This window comes from Lepus europaeus, chromosome 10 (genome assembly GCF_033115175.1).
Source record: "Lepus europaeus isolate LE1 chromosome 10, mLepTim1.pri, whole genome shotgun sequence".
NCBI classification, from domain to species: Eukaryota; Metazoa; Chordata; class Mammalia; order Lagomorpha; family Leporidae; genus Lepus; species Lepus europaeus.
In genome coordinates, this window is record NC_084836.1 from 90,381,442 (window position 1) to 90,404,524 (window position 23,083).

Here is a 23,083-nt window from a genome sequence, read left to right on the forward strand (position 1 = left end):
GAACAGCAGATCACCTAAGTCTTTGGGCCCCTGTATCCACATGTAAGACTTCAAAGAAGCTCCAGGCTCTTGGCTTTGGCCTGGTCCATCCTGGGCCATTGTGGCCATTTGGGGAATAAACCAGTGGATGGAAGATCTCTCTCTGTCTCTCCCTCTCTCCATAACTCTGCTTTTCAAATAAGTAAAAAAAAAAAAATCTTTAAAAAAATCTGACTTGAATTCATCTCACAAAAGCATAGCAGGTTTTTGAAAATCTCCTGTAGTTGTCTTTTTGGTTGCTGAGTGTATAATTGGGAAAGATTTAGTCTGCAATGGGTAGAATCCAAACTTGGACTTCCATATCATGGAGTTAATGATATTAAGGTCATGAAGGACCAGATGAAAGTCTCTAAAATTTCTCTCCCCATCAAAACTGTGAATCAGAGCACTATTAATCCTTATGGAATAAAAGAGATATGCTACCATGAAAAACTTGGAATATCTATGAGTACTTTTCAAATAGTCTTATTTAATATGCATCTTTGGTCTAAGTAGAAGACAGATACGGATCTTGGACAGTGATGGTAGATTAATGTAAGTTTAAACAGTCAGTATTCTTCCAGAGCTGGTCTCTCAACTCAATACAACCTAGCCTCAGGACTACAAAGCTGGCAAAATCTGTTGCTTTTTTCTTTCCCAGAGAGCAGTCAACATAGAAACAGATTTCTGTATACCAGGAGATGGCCCTATAGCTTCACTGTTTTTGCCTCATCGCTCAGTTAACATTCTGCTTCAGTGACACCATTCAGTCCACAGGCTCCTTCATTCTCTCACTGTCTTCTAGGATACTGTTCTGGTCTACTACACTGAAGGCAGTATGAAAAGACTGACAGGGTAGCAGGTGGCATGCAGTTTAGATGTCATGTTAAGACACAGGCATATCAGGCTTATCCAAAAGGAAAGTCATTTTTTATACCCTGTTCTCCTTCTACGAAATAGCACAGACTTCAACAAGTATGTTAATGTGTTTCTCTGACATTATATGAGCAAACTGGGACGGTGGGACTTAAATGGCTGGTTGACTAGGAGATAAAAACTTGGGCTTGGTCAACTGATGGTTCTGTCCAGTAGGATGCTATCACAGGGAGATGGGTCAGTGGTGGTGGTGAATTTTATCAGGCCTCCTCTTTTATCACACAAGAGGCAATGATTTATCGTAATTAAAATGGTCCCTTATTTTGGATTTGGATGTGCCATATTTCTTCCAGCCACGTGATCCTTGGACTCTGTGAAGGCCTCATTCACCATCACCATCACAGTGCTTCTCACAAAGAAACTCATTTTTCAGGGGACAAAGTAAGGCAGTGCACTCATAAAATTCAGTGGTCTTAATTAAGCAAGGCTCGAATGCAGCTGGCCTTCCAAATGGTGAAAAAGTCTATTAAAAATTCAATTAGGATACTAACTGTGAGGCAGACCTTGTGGAACTGGGTAAGTTCCTAACCCAAAAAATACAATACATGCTCTGACCAGCAGCACAATATGTGTTCCCTTGGCCAGGGACATGGTTCCTGGAAGCAGAGAGTGGAAGAGGGAGGTGACCAACTAAGCAAAGGTTTGCTTTCCATCCCCATTACTGCTTCTCAGGTCAAAGGAAAGCTGTAACCTAGAAGAAAAACAAGTTATTGGGTACAAATTTCTAAATGCCATGTAACTATTTCAGGCTCTTCATGCCACTAGAGACAAAGGCAAAAAAAAGGAGATGAACTATTGGCTCATGAAGACTTCCAGGGGCACAAGGACAAATGGACAAAACACAAGGGATGTAATGGGTTCTAACTAATGGAGCATATCTAGTGCTAAGAGTTAATGAAACAGTGGCTGCCCCGCCAAGACAGGACCACTGATGGCTCAAATCTCTCAAGAATGAAGGTAATGGATCCCGTTATTGATGAAGAAAACAGGGAATACACAGTAAATATTAGAGGCAGGAAGATATAAGCAGTAACTATTTGGTGGTTCAAAAAGTTAGGCTGCTATCTACCTTGCTATCCTATGTATATATTTATATACATTAACTACATTTCAGTTTGTTCCTTTTTATTTTACTCTTCTAAAATTTTTACGTATTTGAGACAGAGACAGAAAGAGAAAGATAGAGCCTCCATCTGCTTGTTCATTCCTCAAATGCCTACAACCACTGGGATTGGGCTGGGTTGAAGCTGGGAGCCAGAAACTTACTTCAAGTCTCCCTAAGGGGGGGGCAGGGACCCAGTGACCTGAGACATCACCGGCTGCCTTCCAGGATGTGTATTAGCAGAAAGCTGGAATTACAAGCAGAGCTGGGACTCAAACCCAGGGACTCAGACCTGGAATGTAGTCATCTGAAGCGGTGACTTAACTGCTAGGCCAAACACCTGACCCATCCTTATATTTTATTTAAGGTGTGTTGGCAACAGTTAACGTTATTATTTAGTTGACAAGTTAGTAAATATGTGAATTAACTAGAGGGAAATGCTTGACCTGGAGCTAGGACATTGAGACTCTGGGTTACCCCTTTGAGAGGAGAAGGTGAGCACATAACCTTTGTACTTGGGAAAGCAGTATTGTTAAGCAATAGCTTGTGGTTACTGTTTGGAAGTTTATTTAATAAAGAAATCAAGAGAAAAATTTTAGTGGACATTTGTAAACTGTGTCCACTCACTCCAAAGTCTTGACTATCCTTGTATGTTTAGGTAACAATTCACATTTTAGAAATCTCACATTGCCTAGGTAAAAATCAAACATTTTGCATCTTTGACTCATTTCCAACAGCCATGAGATGTAGTTTGCCTTGCAGTGGACTCAGAAGGAGCCTGAGTCTGGGGTCACACACCAGGCAGCTAGTACCTGCGGGAAGCAGAGGCCTGAGATAGGCAAGGCTTCTGGTAGCTGGTCATGAGCACTATACACAGCAGCCGGCCTGATGCATGCACTACAGCTTCCTTCCTGTCGTGGCTGAGGCTGTCCTGTCTGTGTAGCTTCAGAATGGGACTCTCAGAACCTTCCAGAGATCTTCTGAGCTAGTTAATGTCTTTGATGAGCTTCCTCTCTGCTATAAAGTGAGACCACGTTGGCCAGTCTCAAGCAGAGATGACACTGCATATAGCACATTAGGCAAGCAAGATTCCAGACCATCCTGGGTTTCAGGCTGGGAGCGATCCCATTTTTGTTTTCCAAAGGCCACTTCAGGAGCAGAGGTGTGGCTGACCTGGGAGGGAAATCAGAAGACTCTGGCAATAATTCAAGAGCTGATTAAGGAAAGAGTTGGCCAAGGGAGTAACAATAGGAAAAAGAGAAAAAAACTAAGAAGAAAAAGGAAAACACCCAAACTGTAATATTCAGGTTAGTCAGTAAACACATAAAACCTTGACAGTTCCTTTTTTGATTTTTGGCCAACCAGTCAGGCCAAAGTTAAAAATATCGATAACATCTAGTATTGGCAAAGCTGAGAGGGAAACTATTAATTAGGTAGAATTGATGGGAACTGACAGTTAAGTCTAAAAACTTTCTTATATCAGATACTTGTGTTGAATCCATAAACTTTTCAGTTGACTTTTGGAAATAATAAGGAAGTAAGTATTTGGTATAGCAGTGAAGTCACCACTTGAGACACTTGAATCCCATATGGAACAAAGGGCCTGATTGGAGTTTGAACTCTTCTGCTTCTGATGCAGCTTCCTACTGATGTGTATCTTGGGAGGCAGCAGGGTGATAGCTCGTGTACTTCAGTCCCTGCCACTCATATGAGAGACCCAGATGGAGTTCTGGGCTCTTGGCTTTGGCCTGGCCCAGCACTGCCTTTTCTGGGCATTTCATGAGTGAACCAATGGATGGAATATGTCTTTCTTTTCTTTTAAACTTTTTAAACAAAGATTTATTTACTTGAAAGGCAGTATGACAGAGAGACACAGAGAAAGATTTATCTGCTGGTTCACTCCCTAAATGCCTGCAATAGCAGGGGCTTGGTCAGGCTGAAGTCAGGAGGAGGAACTCCATCTGGGTCTCCCACATGGGTGGCAGGAGCCCAATTACTTGGCTGTCATATGCTGATAAACCCAGGTACATTACTAGAAACCTGAGTTTTCTGACTACAATGGAATGAAGCTGGAAATTAACAACCTAAGACTCTCTAGAAAATATGCAAACACATGGAGACTGAACAACATACTCCTGAATAAATAGTGGATCATAGAAGAAATCAAATAATTCAAGGAAACAAAGATGACAATAAAATATATCAAAACTTATGGGATACAGCAAAAGCAGTGTTAAGAGGGAAGTTTATAGCAATTAGTGTCTACCTCAAGAAATTGCAAAGTCATCAAGTAAATGAGCTATCAATGCAATTCAAGGGCCTAGAAAAACAACAAACCAAACCCCAAATTAGTAGGAGGAAAGAAATAATTAAAATGAGAAGAAACAATATCAAAACAAAAAAGAAAAAACCCACAAAAGATCAGTGAAATGAAGAGCTGTTTAGAAAAAATAAACAAAAATGATACATCATTGGCTCAACTAACCAAAAACAAAACAAAACAAACTGCAAACAAAAAAAAAGAGGAAGATGAGCAAAATTAATAAAATAAAATTGGAAATGAAAAGGAGATATAACAACAGATAACTACAGAAATAAAAAAGAATCATCAGGAATTACCACAAACAGCTATATACCAACAAATTGGAAAATTTAGAAGAAATGGAGAGATTCTTGGATACCCATAATCTACCCAAATTGAGGCACAAAGACATTGAAACCCTAAACAGACCAGGAGCCGAGACAGATTGAATCAGTAATAAAGACCCTCTCAACAAAGAAAAGCCCAGGACTGGATGGCTTCACTGCTGAATTCTATCACACTTTTAAAGAAGAAATAATCACAATTCTTCTGAAACTATTCAAAACAATTGAAAGGGAGGGAATTCTCCTAAACTTCTTCTATGAGGCCAGCATCACCTTAATTGCAAAACCAGAAAAAGATATAATGAAGATAAAAAACTACAGACCAGTATCAGTGATGAATATAGATGCAAAAATGCTCAACAAAATACTAGTTAATTGAATTCAACAACATATCAAAAAGATCATTCACCTGGACCAAGTGGGATTTGTGCTCGGTACACAGGTTCAACATACACAAATCAACCAATGTGATATATCACATCAACAAATTGAATAAAAACTATACAATTATCTCAATAGATGCAGAGAAAGAATCTGATAAACTACAACATCCTTTCATGATAAAAACTTTAAGCAAGTTGGGTACAGAAGGAACACTGCTCAACAGAATCAAGGCAATAAATAATAAGCCCACAGCTAGCATCATACTGAATGGGGAAAAATGGGAAACATTTTCACTAAGATATGGAACCAGACAAAGAGGCCCACTTACACCGCTGCTATTCAATATAGTTCTGGAAGTTTTAGCCAGCCAGAGCCATTAGGCAAGAAAAAGAAATCAAAGGGATACAAACTGGAGAGGAGGAAGTCAAATTATATGTTTGTATATGATATGATTTTATATATAGGGGAACCAAGTCTACTAAGAGACTACTGGAATTCTTAAGAGAGTTTGGTAAAGTTGCAGGATATAAAATCAACACACAAAAATCAATAGCCTTGGTATAGACAGACAAGAAACACACACACACACACACAAAATGGGAAAATCTTACATGTTATGGATTTGAAGAATATCAAAATGTTCATACTACTGAAAGCAATTTACAGATTCAATGAAATCCCAATTAAAATACCAATGACATTCTTCTCAAATCTAGAAAAAATGATGCTAAAATTCATATGAAAACACAACAGGCCCCGGATAGCTAAAGCAATTTTAAACAACAAAAACAAAGCCAGAGTTATTACAACACCAGATTTCAAGACATACTGCAGGGCAGTTATAATCAAAACAGCCTGGTACTGGCACAAAAATGGGCATGTAAACCAATGGAACAAAATAGAATCTTCAGAAATCAAACAATGCATCTACAACCAACTTTGACAAAGGAGCTAAAATCAATTCTTGGAGAAAGGACAGTCTCTTCAACAAATGGTGCTGGGAAAATTGGATCTCCCCATATGGAAGTATGAAACAAGACCCCTACTTTACACCTTCTATAAAACTGAACTCAAGGGGCCAACACTGTGGCATAGTGGGTTAAGCCACCACCCGCAGTGCCAGCATCCCATATGGGCGCTGCTTCAAGTCCTGGATGCTCCACTTCTGATCCAGCTCTCTGCTATGGCCTGGGAAAGCAGTAGAAGATGGCCCAAGTCCTTGGGCCCCTGCACCCATGTGGGAGACCCAGAAGTTCCTGGCTCCTGGCTTTGGATCAACGCAGCTCCAACCATTGTGGCCAACTGGGGAGTGAACCAGAGAATGGAAGAACCACCCCACCCCCCGTCTCTTCTTCTCTCTGTGTAATTCTGACATTCATATAAATAAATAAATCTTTAAAAAAATTCAACTCAATTTACTAGAGGAGAATATTGAGGAAACTCGTAAGACATTGGCATAAGCAAAGACTTCTTGGAAAAGACCCCAGAGGCACAGGAAATCTAAGTCAAAATAGACAAATGGAATTGCATCAAGTTAAGAAGCTTCTGCACTGCAAAGGAAGCACCTGACAAAGGAAGAGGCAGCTGACAGAATGGGAGAAAATATTTGCAAACTATACAATTGATAAAGGATTAATATCCAGAATCTATAAAGAGCTCAAGAAACTCAGCAACAACAAAACAAACAACTCAGTTGAGAAATAGGAAAAAGATTTGAATAGGCATTTTTCAAAAGAGAAAATTCAAATGGCCAATAGACACATGAAAAAATGCAATTAGTGAAATGCAAATCAAAACCCAATGAGGTTTTTACCTCACCCCAGTTAGAATGGCGTTCATGCAGAAATCAACAAACACTAAATGCTGAGGAGGATGTGGGGGAAAAGGTCCCCTAATTCACTGTTGGTGGAAATATAAACTAGTACAGCCATTGTGGATGCCATTATGGAGATTCCTCAGAGATCTGAAAATAGATCTACCATAAGACCCAGCCATCCCACTCCTGGGAATTTACCAAGTGAAATGAAATTAGCATATGAAAGAGTTACCTGTACCCTATGTTCATTGCAGCTCAGTTCACAATAGCTAAGCTTTGGAATCAATCCAGATGTCCATTAATAGATGACTGAATAAAGAAAATGTGGTATATATACACTATGGAATATTATTCAGCTGTAAAAAAAAAAAAAAGAAATCCTGTCTTTCACAAAAAAAAAAAGGATGCAACTAAAAATCATTATACTTACTGAAATAAGCCAGTTCCAAAAAGACAGATACCATATTTTTCCCCTGTACTGCAACTAATAGAATAGAAAAATGTAATGTATATAAGCAAAATTGACATTTTGAGATTTGATTATTACTTATAGTCCTTGTCTCTACTTTTGTGGAACAGTTTTTTCCCTTACTTTTTGTTGAATTCTTTACTTAGAGGAGGGCTAACCCTGAGATTATAAAATAAACAAAATAGGTCACTGTAAAAATTAAAAGAAAGAGTAGAGGAAGGAGGGCTGGAGTATAGGTGGAAGGGATGGAAGGATGGGAAGTATTACTATGCCTCTAAATCTGTATATATAAAATCCATGAAATTTGTTCACCTTATATAAATTTTTAAAAAGTTGATTAAAAAAGGCCAATGACAGACTGAGAAAAATCACCTATGTCATATATGATATTGATATACTTTAAGAACTCTTACAAACTAAAAAAAAGAGCATTGAACTAGAAACATTATAAAGAATTTGAAGTATGTATATTATTAGGGTATTCAAGGTGAAAATATTATATGCAATCTAAATAAATCCTATCAATAAATTAAGACTACATGAATTTAATGACATAGTATGCAAAACAGCAATGTGGATCTCAAACAGTCAAAAAAATCATGAGAAATAATGAAACAATTTAGAAAGGCTCAAACTTTTGATTTCAAAACTTACTGCAAAACTATGGTAATCCAAACAGTGTAGTGCTGGTATAAAGTCAGATACACAGTGAAATAGAGTGAAATAGAAAAGTCTCAGAAATAAATCATCACATATATGTTTACCTGATTCCTGATAAGAGTGTCGAGACCATTCAATGTAGGAAAGGACAGTCTTTTCAGTAAATAATGCTAGAACTACTGGACATCCATGTGCAAAAGTATAATAAAGTTGGACTTCTGTCTTAAACCATAATCAAAAAATTAACTTAAAATGCATTAACTATCTAAATGTAAAAGCTAACTCTATACAATTCTTAAAAACAGGGGGAAAGATTCATGGCATTGGATGTAGCAACGATTTCTTCTATATGACATGAAAAGCACAGATAACCAAAGATAAGTTGGCTACAATAGAGCTAACTGCTGTGCATTAGAAGACACTATTACGAGAATTAAAAAACAACACAGAACAGGTGAACAGATTTTCAAGTCACACACCTGATAAAGGGTTAATATGCAAAACATACAATGAACTCTTACAATTTAAAAAAACATAAAAACAGGGTCAGCACTGTGGCGTAGCAGGTAAAGCTGCTGGCTGCAGTGCTGGCATCCCATATGGGCGCGGGTTCAAGTCTCAGCTGCTCCACTTCTGATCCAGCTCTCTGCTATGGCCTGGGAAAGCAATGGAAGATGGCCCAAGTACTTGGGCCCTGGCACCCGCATAAGTGACCCAGAAGCAGCTCCTGGCTCCTTGCTCTGGATTTAGGCAGCTCTGGCCATTGCAGCCAATTGGGTAGGGAACTAGCAGATGGAAGACCTCTCTCCCTCTCTCTCTCTGCCTTTCCTTCTCTCTGTAACTCTGACTTTCAAATAAATAAATAACTCTTTAAAAAACATAAAAACAAACAATCCATTAAAAGATGGACAAAGGACATAAAAAGACATTTCTTCAAAAAAAACATACTGATGGCCAACAAACACATGAAAAGATGGTCAATATCACTAGGAAATGCCAATGAAAACCACAATAAGAAATTAGCTCACATCCATCAGGATGGCTATAATCAAAGTACCAGAAAACACATGCTGACAATAGCGTAGAGAAGCCAGAAAACTTGTGAATTGCTAGTGGTGTAAAACATAATTCCCTTTGGAAAACACTATAGCAGTTCCGCAAAAAAAATGAATTAGAATTACTACATGAGGCCAGCACCGTGGCTCAATAGGCTAATCCTCCACCTGTGGCACTGGCACACCAGGTTCTAGTCCCGGTCGGGGCGCCGGATTCTGTCCCGGTTGCCCCTCTTCCAGGCCAGCTCTCTGCTGTGGCCCGGGAGTGCAGTGGAGGATGGCCCAAGTGCTTGGGCCCTGCACCCCATGGGAGACCAGGACAAGCACCTGGCTCCTGCCTTCGGATCAGCGCGGTGTGCCAGCTGCGGCGCGCCAGCCATGGTGTCCATTGGAGGGTGGACCAATGGCAAAGGAAGACCTTTCTCTCTGTCTCTCTCTCACTGTCCACTCTGCCTGTCAAAAAAATTAAAAAAAAAAAAAAAAAAGAATTACTACATGATCCACCAACTCTATTTCTAGGTTTACACCCAAAAGTATTGAAAGCAAAGATTTAAACAAAGACTTAAACAGCAGCATTATTTACAATAGCCAACAATAACAATCCAAATGACCATCAATAGAGGAATGGATAAACAAAATGTGGTATCTAGTGGAATACTAGATACTACAGAAGAATACTATTGATCCTTAATAGTCTGATACATACTATAGACTATGGGTGAACTTTGAAAACATTATGCTAGGTGAATTAAGCCAGACACAAAAGGACAAATATTGTATGAATCCACTTATATGAGATACCTAGAGCAGTCAAAGTCATAGTTAGAGAGTAGAATAGTGGTTACCAAGGGCTTCGAGAGGGGGAATTGAAATTAGTAATCAGTAGGTACAGTTCAGTTTGGGAGGATGAAAAGGTTAAGGAGATGGACAGTGGTGATGAACAGAAATCTGAATGCGCTTAATGCTACTAAAGAGTACTCTTGGACATGATTTAAATAGTACATTTTATATTATCTCTATTTTTCAACAATAAAAAAGTTTCTGAAAATGGGGATGTATGTGAAGGGACTTTTTAATAATGCACCAGGTGTAAAACACAGTTCACAACAGTCACATATCCATACAGTATAAGATCACTTTTCTGTTTAAAAACAACATTTTGTTCCCATGTAAGTCCACGAACAGCTCTGACTGCCATTTTGGACCCAGAACTATGTTGCCTTCTTGTGAGAAAGTGTGGGAAGTGAAACATTCTGCTTCCTGCCCTCAGCAGCGAAGAGGACCCTGAAGGGTGGGTGGAGAACGGCTACCGAGCAGGCCCACTGGAGCACCTAGCTCACTGGGATGCGGTGCTGGCTCTTACTTTTCCTCTCATAACAGAAAGCAAGACAAGCCAGGTCTGTGGGCATACGAAGCGTGCGCATTCCTATGGTTTCCTCAAGATTTATATACTACTACGGAGACAAAACAGAAAACATCACCTACTACAACACTGTTCGGACTGAAAATTCCTTTTGTTCAGGCTTTCAGTTTGGGTAACAGCAATCTGCCTGCCTCACCCACACCAGGGCGAACACCGGATCCAGGATGCCATCGAAGGGGTGCATAGTGTTTTTCCTGAAGAGGTGTTGCACTGCTGCCGTCTGGTTCACAGCAGTCTAGAGGCTTCTGAGAATTAACTGGGGTGACTGTGTGTGTACAACAAATAGTGCTATGAAAATTCCAAAAAATTAAAAACCCAACCCTGAGGGTAGAAAGAACACCGAGTTGGGAGTCAGAAGAGCCAGGTCTGAGTTCAGGTTCTGTGACTTAGCATCCGACTTCGTTCAACATGTCACTAAAGCTGGCCCTGGGTTAAGTTCAGAGCAGGGGTGGTGGGAGGCGAAGATACTGAACAAACAGGATCATCTCCGTCCTTTAGAAGATGTTTTATTTGGGCAGCATATAATTCTGCAGACACCCAGCATCTTCGCCTATACCTAAAAGCTGTCACCTCACGTGTTATTAGAAAACAGGATGGATATCTCAACCTTGCTGCCTTCAAGTTTGGAGTCTGATCATTTTGTCTTGAGAGGAGGTTCCCCAGTACTGCTCCATCTCTCACCAGTTAAGACAACTGAAACTGCTGTGGACATTATCCAATGTCCCCCGGGGATAAGACTGACCCCATTTGAAAAACTTTGAATTAGGGTGACATACATGAAAACATTTTTTAAAAGTCTAAGGCACCAAATCAATTTAAGTCGGTATTAATATAAACCCACTTGTGAGACTACATGTCAAAAAAAAAATTCTTTTAAAGAATTCAGTTTCCTTAGGAATGTTTTATTTGCTATTTTTATTTATTTTGCCTACCATTAAAAGCCCTTAGGGGCTTTCTAGTTAATTTTCTTTACTCAAACAAAGTATTTTCATTACAACATATTTTTTAAATGTATCACTATACTAACACGACAAGTCCAACACAACTGCCATCTCTACAAAGCAGAAATTTTATCTTCTGTGTCCATAATCAAAGTGCTCTGTGCCTACCTTTTAAGGACAAAGGATTGGATCTTGTGAATTCAGGACTTGATGGCTTGTGTTGTTTACGAACTTCCAAGTATTCCTTAACTCTTGAATCAATGGTTTCTTTTAACAATAAACACACTTCCTAAAACAAACACAAAAATTGGATATAACTTTCTAATTTAATGCAATGCAAAAAAGTTAACACAGTACATATGAAAAAGTCAACATTGGACATTTCATTGTGTTTGCTTTTTAATTTAGCTATGAAGTCTGGAAGGCATGTGATGTGTGCTTTTGGATAACACCGCAGTTTTAAATTTGCTGCTGAGATTTATGGGAAGCCAGGATGCTGGCCCACTCTGCAAACTGGAAAATTCATTTCCTTTCTTGCTGCCTCAGTTTCACATCGCTGAAAAGATGACAGAAACACTTCAAGGTACAAATCAGGGTGATGAAGTGATAAAAATCAGCAAGGCGAAGAATGTTCCTCGGTAAATAGCAATCACTTACTGTATTGTGACAAAAAAAGAAAAGAAGCCAAGTATAGTCCATGCTGGCTGGCAGCAAGGGCCTGGGGGAATGAACACTGCAGACACGCCCACCCACACAGGGGGCTGAACACGAGGAAAGGGGCCAGGAGAAGGGGCCCGCTGGGTCACTGTCCGTGCAGATGGTCTAGGGGCCCACGGATGGTCACAGCCCAACCACTGCTGTCAGGTGTGCAGACCCAGTGCTGCAAGATTCTCCAATATGTCCAAGAGAAGCTGGGAAAGGCGATTTTGACATACAAATTTCACATTTTTAACCTCAGTTTATTTTTTTAAATATTATTTATTTGAAAGGCGAAGTTAGAGAGGGAGAGAGAGAGGGAGAGAGAGGTCTTCCACATGCTGTTTCACTTCCCAAATGGCTACAATGGCCGGAGCTGGCCCAATCCAAAGCCGGGAACCATGAACTTCCTCTGGGTCTTCCACATGGGTGCAGGGGCTCAAGTGCTTGAGCCACCTTCCGCTGCCCTGCCAGGGGCATTAGCAGGGAGCTGGATCAGAAGTGGAACAGCCGAGACTTGAACTGGCACTCAAATAGAATGCTGGTGCCACAGACAGCGGCTTCACCCACTAAGCCACAGTGCTAGCCCTTCAACCTTAGTTTAATTTGGGGCTGGCATTGTGGTGTAGCAGGTAAAGCTGCTGCCTGGGAAGCCAGCATCCTATTTGGGAGCTGGTTCATGTCCTGGCTGCTCCGCTTGTGATCCAGCTCCCTGTTAGTGGCCTGGGAAAGGCAGTGGAAGATGGCCTAAGGATTATGACCTCTGCCACCCATGTGGGAGACACGGATGAAACTCCTGGCTCTTGGCTTCGGCCTGGGCCAGCCCTGGCTATTGCTGCCATCTGGGGAGTGAATCAGCAGATGGAAGATCTCTCTTTATGTTCCTCCCTCTCTCTCTGTTAATTCTTTCAAATACATAAATAAATATTTAAAAAAAATAAATTTCTTAATCTAAATACCATCATTTATTTGTTTCTGACCTCAGGTTTAGAACTCTAGTAAAGCAGAGTTGTGAGCCCTGTATTAAACAGAGGACTGGACATCAGTGATCTGACTTTCTTTCCCACGCTTGCTGATGACACTGTGAATGCCCATTTGCTTTTGTTAAGAGTGCACCATATTGATCTATTATTAATAAAAATAATTATCTTCTACTTCTATAAAGTAGATTAACCTTTATTAGACCACAGAAACATAGTTTTAATTCAATTTAAACATGTTGTATTACCAGCAAAATTCTGGAAATGTCAAGTTTATATATTGGTTATTTATAAAAAGAAAACAAAAATTTAAAAGCTCAACCACGAAATGGGAAGATACTCTTGTGTAGTGTTCCCTGTACTACCAGGAAAATGTAATATAATATAGGAAAAGGTGGGGGGATCATAACATAAATCTAATTTTCTTAATTTAAATGCAGAAACGATTGGTACGGACTGATAATCCTGGGTCGATTCCCAAAGACTCTGAAGCAGGCTCTCAGCTGCCCAGGTCACCTCAAACCTGTTTCACTGGTTTCTTACTGATGCCATTGCAGGCTGATCTCTCAGAATCTTCCAGAATTAAAACAAGAAAAAGTTTTCAGCTGCTCTGAAGAGCAGTGATAGTGAAACTTTTCTTTTAATGCAAATACCTGCACTTCTCAAACAGTATAGAAAACCCTCAACTGACTTCACAAATGTGAGTTTCTAGATAAAATACAAATACTAGTCTCCCTTTTCCTGCTTTCCACTTTGCAGCTCGGAGATGTAGTGCCTTGTGGAATACAGAGATATCCATTTACAGTCCATGTTTTGGCATTGTTCACCCAACAGAAAGGCAGGCTTGCCTCATACTGTTATTTTAACAATTAAAGAATTTCACTTCACATGCAGGGTTCAATGATGACTGAGCTAGAAAATATGTGAAAGACATACATGGAAACAGGGGTTGTTAGAATTTGGCCATAAATGCCCTATAAGGCTAGAACTAAAAATAGTGTGTGACAAAAATAAAGCAAAGGCCCATACACACACGCTTTCTCCCTAAGGTTTTTGGGGCTTTTCCTTTTGTGAGTCAGGTTTGACGAACAAAAGGTAGACCACGCGCAATGTGGCCGAGGTTCCCTGATAACTGACCACACCACGTGTAGGGAAGCAGTCTCTTCAGAACCAGAGAAATGCAAGAAAGTACAACCTGCCAGTTACTCGTGGAGGGCTGACAAGAAAACTAAGTGAAAATCAATGAGACAGAGATGCAAGTGACATCTCTCAGCTAGTAGGGGCGTATGTGCACTCCCCCCAGTGGACAAATTAACAGTTTAAGTTGGACTTTTTGGGTCAAATGCTACTCATGCTGGGCTCCAAACAAACAAATATTTGCTTAATCCATGTAATTAGCTCCTTTCTCTAAGAATGAACTCAATAGACAGTCACTATCTAACATGACTGTTAAAATGCTATCAAATCGGCTGCTCGTGAAATCCCAATCACTGGATCATCTGAGGATTAAAAAAAAAAAAAAAAGGCACCGAGACACTACGCATGAGCGAGGGTCCCATCTTTTCCTCAACTCGCCTTTCTCCTTTCTTAGACTCACACACAAACGATCTCAGAACAATGCTAACGTCAGTGAACGTGCACATTAAAGGAATGGCGTGACGCAGGAGCAGCAAGTCGTCTGCTTTGCCGTGACAGGAATGCTCAGCTTGCTGGCACAACCCAGCTCTGGCAGCAGGTCCTGCGGTGCATGCGCACCTTTGCTAAGTCACTCCCTGCTGCCCTGCAGTGGGTGCTAGGCGGAGTCACCCTGTTGCAGGTGGCACCCCTAAAACAATGGAGCTTCATGCTTTGGCTCGGGGGTGATTCACACATTCATAGCTTTATTTTAAAGCATTCTAAATCAACGTTCTCTCGGGCAAAGCTGACTAAATATCAACACAAAAGGCTTAAGGCTGAGATGGGAAAGCTGGGAGAGAAGAAAGGAAATTCTGGGCCTGGAATAGGAGATTTGACAACACTGCTGTTCTAAGTTGTGTCAGAGGCCTTTTGGGTGAGGTCCCTTCAGGCGAATGTTAGTCATTTTGGGAAAATGAATGAACCGATTTGATTCATGGGGCATGCTAAAGCTTGGAACTTGGTAAAGGTGAGTGGCAGCAGGAGAGGTAGGCCTGCTACAGAAAGGAGTCCAGGTCGCTACCTGAACCTGGGGCCTTCCATTTCTCAGGTATCTTTGCAAAATAATGACAGTATTATAACAATAAGTACATTATATAAATATCATCTGATAATAATAATAAAACAATGATGACACTACCTTTGGGTGAGTGAAGGGAGGGACAGCTGCTAGCGATTTCCAGAAGCTGACTGAGAACAATTATCACAGGAAAGCTAGTCAGGTAGTGTTTGTTGGTTTTTTTGCCACTATGGCCAGTTTCTTCTCCATATACTACATATTAATATAGTTTGTTTTTATAGTCATTCTGGAAGTGCAATGTACAGATGGTCAGTTTCTAAAGTGGAAAGGAGTGTGTATCGGTGTCTGTCACTGGGAATACAGCTGTTGGTCAAGGAGGACACACAACTGCGGCTTTTCCCGCTAATGGAAATGAAAGCTGGGAAAAGCTAAATTTCTTGTTGCATTAGCAGCCACTTGCATTAAACAGTGAAAAGTTCTGTAGTACCTCCTTCTTCTGTTCAGAAAACCAGCTGGTATCTTTGTTTGGATCTTGCGGGGATATATGAAGATCCACCAGGACAGCAAAATTCCCGCACTGAAAGACAGAAATGGCAGAGTGAGTGTCGGTGCAGCTCACGCCCGGCAAACAATGAGAGAAAATCTCCCGAATTCCTATGTGGTTGCTCATGATGCAATGGCAGCAAAGTTCACGACTGCACAGAAATCTGTGGGACAAGGCTACAGGTTATAACTCTCTACTTTTCCTAAGTTTAAAGCCTGAAGTGGAAACACTAAGGAGACACGCAAGGTTCATCAGGACAGAACAAAACAAAAATGTCTATCTTGGTGCCACACCTTGAAAGGGGATGCCCAGACACCCCGGTGGCAGTTGGAGGATTATCAAACACCAAGGGAAGCTAAGTAGGTCAGTGCTAAGTAGGCTCCAGAGAAGAATGATCCTGTGCCAGGGGAATTCTTTCCTCTAAGCAGGAAAAGAACAGGTAGAAGCTATAGCATTTTTTTTAGACAGACAATAAGACTGGTTGGGACAGACATCTTGGAATAGAAATAAAGCAAGAAGGAATGAGAAAGAGTCAAGGAGAAGGTGGTAGATGCTCGATGTTAGTTATCTAAGCTAAGGCTCCATTAGAATACGCAACAAAGGGCAGGCTCAGGTGCAGCAGTAAAGATGCAGCTTGGGACATTTGCGTCTCGTAGTGCAGTTTGCATACCAACTCTGCTTCTAACTCCAACCTCCTATAATGCAAACCCTGGGAGGCAGCACGTGATGGCTCAAGTACTTGGGTCCCTGCCACCAACATGGGAGACCTAGATTAGTTTTGGGCTGCTGACTTCAGCCTCGGCCAGCTCTGGCTGTTGTAGGCATTTGGGTAGATTGGGGATCTCTCTCTCTTTCAAATAAAATAAATGTTTTTGAAAAAAAAGCTATGAAGCAGACCAAAGCCTGTCTCTGTTCTTATTCTACAGGTTAGCACTGTGCACTTAAAAAAAGTGGAAATATTCTATATTTGCTGTGTTCCATAATGTGGCCAATAGCTGAACCTGAAATTAAGTGCTTGAAGTGTGGCTACTTTGAGAATATAAATTTTTAATTTAATTTAAATAGCTACATGTGGCTCCTTATTTGACAGCATAGCTGTGGACCCTGTAAAACCTTGTAGCTTTATAAGTCCTCACACCTTATGAGTAATTTCTGATAGTCACAAGACCCAGATAAACAAATCTGAGAAGGAACTGATGACCAAGCCCATAGGTTGGGATGGTCTAAGGGATTGGAAGGTTCAGTTCACAGCCCACAGGAAAAGTCACTTTTGGGTTCCTCTGGTAGAAAAACTGATTAAAAAAATTCTGTGCTATCATTCAGAGGAAAAAAGTAGTTTCAACAAATGGTGTTAGAACATCAGTTATTAATATGGAGAGAAAAGGAAACTTGACACATTGCAGACAATACACAGAATCTGAGATGGCGAAAAATAGGGAAAGCTGGGTGTGGTTCAGTAATTGGGAGAAATACGCTATATGAGAGTCTGATACTAGAGGAAGCCTGGGTGAGGGGTAAATGGAAACTCTGTATTACTACCTCACAAATTTTGCTTTGTAAACTAATAAAGAAAAAAAAAAGGATTTGAGATGGACATAGACTCAAATACAAAAGCCAAAACAACCTTCCTGATGTATGAAGTAGGAAAAGATTTCTTAGGATTCAGAAAGCACTATGGAAGAAAAATCATAAAATTAGACATTGTCAAAATTCAAAATTCTGTTCATCATAAAGTACCATGAATATGTATGTCACAGAATGGGAAAAATGTATTCCAAAACATATATTTGACATAAAGGACTGGTATGCACAACATATAAAGAACTCCTACAAATGGATATTACAAAATAAATAACACAGGCTTAAATAAACAGGATAAATGAGTAGTCAAGAAGCACGTGAAAAAAAGTATTCATCATCATCAGTCAACAGGCAAAGGCAAATTAAAACCACTAAGAGATACAACTCAGCAGAATGATTAAAATGTCAAAGAATGACACACCACCACCACATGTTGGCAAAGACAAACTCGCACACAGTGCTGACAGAAACGTAAAATGGTTTAACCACTTTGGCAAGTAGTTTGCCAGTTTCCTATAGTTAAACATATTTTTTATTTACAGATTACACTAACAATTGCACCCCAGGTATTTACCTAAGAAATCTAAAGTATGTATGCACACAAAGATGCACACACAAATGGTCGTGTAAGTTTTATTCCTAACAACTAATACCAAAGACAACTAAAAAGCCTACCGACAGGGGACTAACCAAATGTGGTATGTTAGGAAAACACAGAAATTCTAGTTTGGTCATGCAGTGGAATGCTACTCACCAACCTACTGGTACATGCAACATGCATTCATCTCAAGAATATTATATTGAGAAAAAGACATCAGAAGAAAAGAAGACATAGTGGACAATTCCACTTAAGTGAAATTCTAAAAAGGTAAAACCAATGTACAGTGAAAGAAATCAGAACAGTGACTGCCCAGGGAGGCACTGGCTTAGAACCAGCACAAAGAAAATGTGTGGTGATGGGAATATTCTATTTCTTGATGTAGCATCTTTGACATAGAGCTAAGATCAGTTCCTTAGTGTATATAAATGGTAACGTGAAAATATTTGCAATATTTTTTATTGATTTGAAAGTTTGGGGGAGGGCAGGGAAAGGGAGGTGAAGGGAGGAAGAAGGAACGTGCACGCTCATTTGCTGATTTATACCTCAAATGCTGACAATGACTGGTGCTGGACCAAGCTGAAGCTGGAAACAAGAAACCCAATCCAGGTCGCCCATGAGTAGCAGGGACACAGCTAACTGAGCCATCACCTTCTACCTCCTAGGTTGTGCATTAGCAGGAAGCTGGAATCAGGAATGGGGCTATGACTTGAGCCTAGGCACCCTGATAAGGAATGCAGGTGTCTGACTCTCTAAGCCAAGTGCCCACCCCTAAATAATTTTTAAATGGTGCAGAAAATACATTCATATTCATTGACAAGTATTGTTGACAAGTGTGGCTTTTTTTGTGGGAGACCAAAATGAAGTTTGTTGATATTCTCCCATGATGTCAAATAGTGCACTCTGACCCACTAAACAGCAGCTTAGTATGTTGCAACTAGCATCTCATTTTAATGAAAGAGAATACTACAATGCAATAAAAAATATCGATGCATCACAAGGTAAGGTCAAGATCTACTCTGTGAAATGTAAGGATGTGAGTACTGGGTTATGATGGAAAACCTACTTCTTACTGTGGGTTGTGGTCTAAAGTATTTAAAAACCACATTCAAGTATACTATTATTTTTAAGTAAGTTTCTTCTCAACTGTTGACTACAGAGTCAACCTGTAAGGCGTATGCTGCCACCAGGTGGAGGTTGCATGCCACAACGACAAGGTACGAGCCAGGGGATATTAACCTTCTGTGTGCCACGGACCTCTCTAGTTGTGAAGCTGATGAAACTTGCTCAGAATGATGTTGTTAAATGCTTAAAAGACAACACATTCAAAAGAAAATTAACTACACTGAAGTTTAGTTATCAAGTTGTAAAAACCAAATTTGTGAGATAATAATAACGTATTTACTCATTTATTAAAGCACTGGATCACGCCACATGGTGCTGGATCCTGAGACTATTATAAATCCAAAGCAGTGATGAGTATCAATGATATTTGCAGGTATCTACAACAACTACAGTATGCAAAGAGCTGTAATTTCTAATGGTGAATGCTATTGCTAACACACATTTTCAACCCTACATTCATAAAAGGGATTTTCTCTGTAATTTTCTCATATCAATTATGACTTGGCAAAAATAAAGGTTTAAATTTTTTGAACCATCCAAGTTCAACAATCCTCTGAACTTTATAATAGGCCCACTGAAGTTCAGGAATTGTAGAATAAAATCCCTTCCAAACCAATGGTAGGTACCTCACACATTTTTTCTGGGGATTCCTATTGCTACTTTCTATGCTGACTCTTCAGTCTAAACCAAGTTCTCTGCTACACCTTCATTAGCAGAGTTGATTCTTAAAATAATTAAAAAACAGTGATGCCTGAATAGCCTGAACGGATACGATCCGAGACCCAGAGGCAGGAGTTTGGGGCAGTCCTTAAGACCACATTTGGGATCCTTGCATCCCCTATCACAGTGCCCGAGTTTGAGTCTCACCTCTGCTTCCAATTTCAGCTTCCTGCAAGGTAGCAGGTGACAGCTTTGGTACTTAGGTGCCTGCTACCCAGATGGTAGAGCCAGATTGAGTTCTGGGTCCTGGTGTTGGCCTGACCCAGCCCTAGCTGTTGTGGGCGTTTAGGGAATGAACCAACACATCAACAATTTCTTTCTCCCTCAATGTCTGTCTCTGTTACTCTTTTTGCCTTTCAAGTGGATAAAAATAAATATTTTTAAACTCATGGAAAAAATAAAAGGGTGTTTATTCTTAAAAATTTAAAAACAGGCCGGCACCACGACTAGGCTAATCCTCTGCCTGCGGCGCCGGCACCCTGGGTTCTAGTCCCGGTCGGGGCACCGGATTCTGTCCTGGTCGCCCCTCTTCCAGGCCAGCTCTCTGCTGTGGCCAGGGAGTGCAGTGGAGGATGGCCCAAGTGCTTGGGCCCTGCACCCCATGGGAGACCAGGAGAAGCACCTGGCTCCTGCCTTCGATCAGTGCGGTGCTCCGGCTGCAGTGCGCCGGCCGCAGCGGCCATTGGAGGGTGAACCAACGGCAAAAGGAAGACCTTTCTCTCTCTCTCTCACTGTCTACTCTGCCTATCAAACAAAACAAAACAAAACAAAACAAAAAAAACAAAAAACAAAAATTTGAAAACATATAAGAGCCAATTTAGTATTTTTCTTACTATTTCGTGACTTTGATCACAAATACTCTGGTCTAAGTCTGATCATAAACAGACTGATTAGAATGTCTTTTTTATGATTTATTTATTTATTTGAAAGAGTTACAGAGAGGTGAGGAGGGTGGGCAGAGACACAGAGAGACCTTCCATTTGCCAGTTCACTACCCGGATGGCCACAATGGCTAGCACTGAGCCAGGGCCAAGCCAGGAACTTCATTAGGGTCTGCCACATGGGTGGTAGGGGCCCAAGCACCTGGGCCATCTTCTGTTTTTCCAGGGATCTAAGCTAGGAAACTTAACAGCACCCATAAAGGATTCTGATGTCACAGGCAGTGGCTTTACTCACTAAGACACAACACTGGCCCCTTGAAGGTCTTTTTAAAAATTAAATCAATGAATCTGACTCTGGAATCAAACTTTGCCGGGGTTTCTGCACTATTCCACGGCTGAGAAGGTCATCCTCTCTCCCCTGCCCTTCCACCGGTCTCTTCCTCTGTGGGGCTCAGTTCTGAGATTTCTGGCAAAGAACCCTCTCAGACTTGCACATGAATCAGAGGTCTGTCTTTGGAAAGTCCCCTGCTATGCTTTGCTTCTTTTCTCCCAGAAGTAAACACAAGTAGAAAACAAACAAACAACAAAATACCAGCTTCTTACCACCGCAGGCAGCACAGTCTGTCTCCTCCTCCATAATCAGGAGGTGACTTCTACTCTTTTTTAAAGATTTTATTTATTTATTTATTTATTTATTTACAGAGAGAAAGACAGACATCTTTCATCAGCTGGTTCAATCCCCAAATGGCCACAATGGCCAGGTCAGGGCCGGGCTGAAGCTAGAAGCCAGGAGCTTCTTCCAGGTCTCCCACGTGGATGTAGACCTGGGTCATCTTCCTCTGCTTTCCCAGGCACATTAGTAGGGAGCTGGATGGGAAGTAGAGCAGCCAGGACTTGAACTGGTGCCATATGCGATGCCAGCACTGCAGGGGGCAGCTTAACCTCTAGGCCATGTTGCAGCCCTTGACTTACTTTCTTAGAAGAGGAACTCGAGCTGGCCTCTCACAGGAGCAACACGGAAACACCACTTCTTTCTCAGGCCATCAACAGAGCTGGTCATTCTTTTTTTCTACCCAAGAAACCTTTGAGCTGGTCACTTTATAGAGGCCAAGTTACCCCTTTAACAGCCTAGAAGCTACTAAAACAGCCTCACTTCCCTCACATTGGGAGGTGAATCAACAGGCCAAGGTCTGGTTCAGCTTCTACCCCCATCTCCACTCATAGGTTTTGGCCAAAAACCTGTGAGTCACCTCTAACTCTTCCCTTTACCTAACCCTCCAGGATTGGTCCCACATCCTGTCCATCTCTCTCTCGCACTGCTTCTCCTATCATCTCCCACAGGGAATATTAAAGCCAGTTCTGCTCATGTCCCAGAGAGCCCTCAACGCACTACCAGGGCAATCTCTAAACAACAAACTGGATCAGCAATATAAATCCATTCCTGCTGCAGCTCAAAGCACCACACTCAAAGTCTCCCATGGGGCCTCACCTTCCCCACTGCCTCTCATGGCTCTTCAGTACACGTGAGAATCCTTGGCCCTTCACTTGGAATGTACCTCTCCCTGTTCCCACACAGGGATAACTCTTGTGCATCCTTGAAGCCTGGTGAAACTGTAGCCATCTCTGTGAGCTTTTCTGAGTATTTTCTCTCTCCCCCCTCTCTGGAGCAAATAAATTCTTCATATGCCCAACTGATTTCTGCATTAAATTAACAAATTGAGTCCTTGTGGCGGCCCTGCCCTGCTAGACCATTAGCTCTGGAGCAGACAGAGTCCCACCTCTGCACATAGCAGCAGCCCTGAGGAAAAGCCCTGAGTAGCTCTGCTCAGAGTAAATGCTAACCCGTAAGGAAATGAAGAAAGGATGAATGAGAACATGACAGAACCAGTCAGCCCCGAGTTCTGAGCGCGTCACAGCCTTATCTGCAAAGCGAGGGCTCTAGGCCCTCTCTGGGGCCAGGGCCACTCCTAGTCAATCCAGGGCACTGGAGCACTGTGGACACTTCCTCTCTCCTTATTCTGGAGTGGCAGCAACTAGGTCATCACCAATGACAACCAGTCATTTTGCAAATGGTGAAAAACGGGAATGCAAGGATCCTAGGGTTACCTCACCACAAACGCACTGCCAGTGAAGCTTGCTGGTGACTTTCCCTGCCTCTTTCTTAAGAATCCCAGAGCTGCAACTTATCGTGCACTGCTTCCAAGTCTTCAGAGGTCAGGGACCCTGTCTTCCAATTTTACATTAAGAATAAAATAAAGGTGGGGATGTCGACATGTCACACACAAAGGCACCTCTGGAGCGGGGTGAGAACTCA

The 23,083-nt window shown here is 41.2% G+C and overlaps 1 protein-coding gene across 1 annotated transcript in view; it reads right to left on the reverse strand.

The window, feature by feature from the left end:
* Positions 1 to 23,083, reverse strand: part of SLX4IP (SLX4 interacting protein) — a 229,269-nt gene that overhangs the window by 71,326 nt on the left and 134,860 nt on the right. Inside the window, 2 exon segments of the mRNA XM_062202515.1 lie at positions 11,619 to 11,739; positions 15,808 to 15,897. Of these exon segments, the coding sequence (XP_062058499.1) occupies positions 11,619 to 11,739; positions 15,808 to 15,897 (211 nt within the window).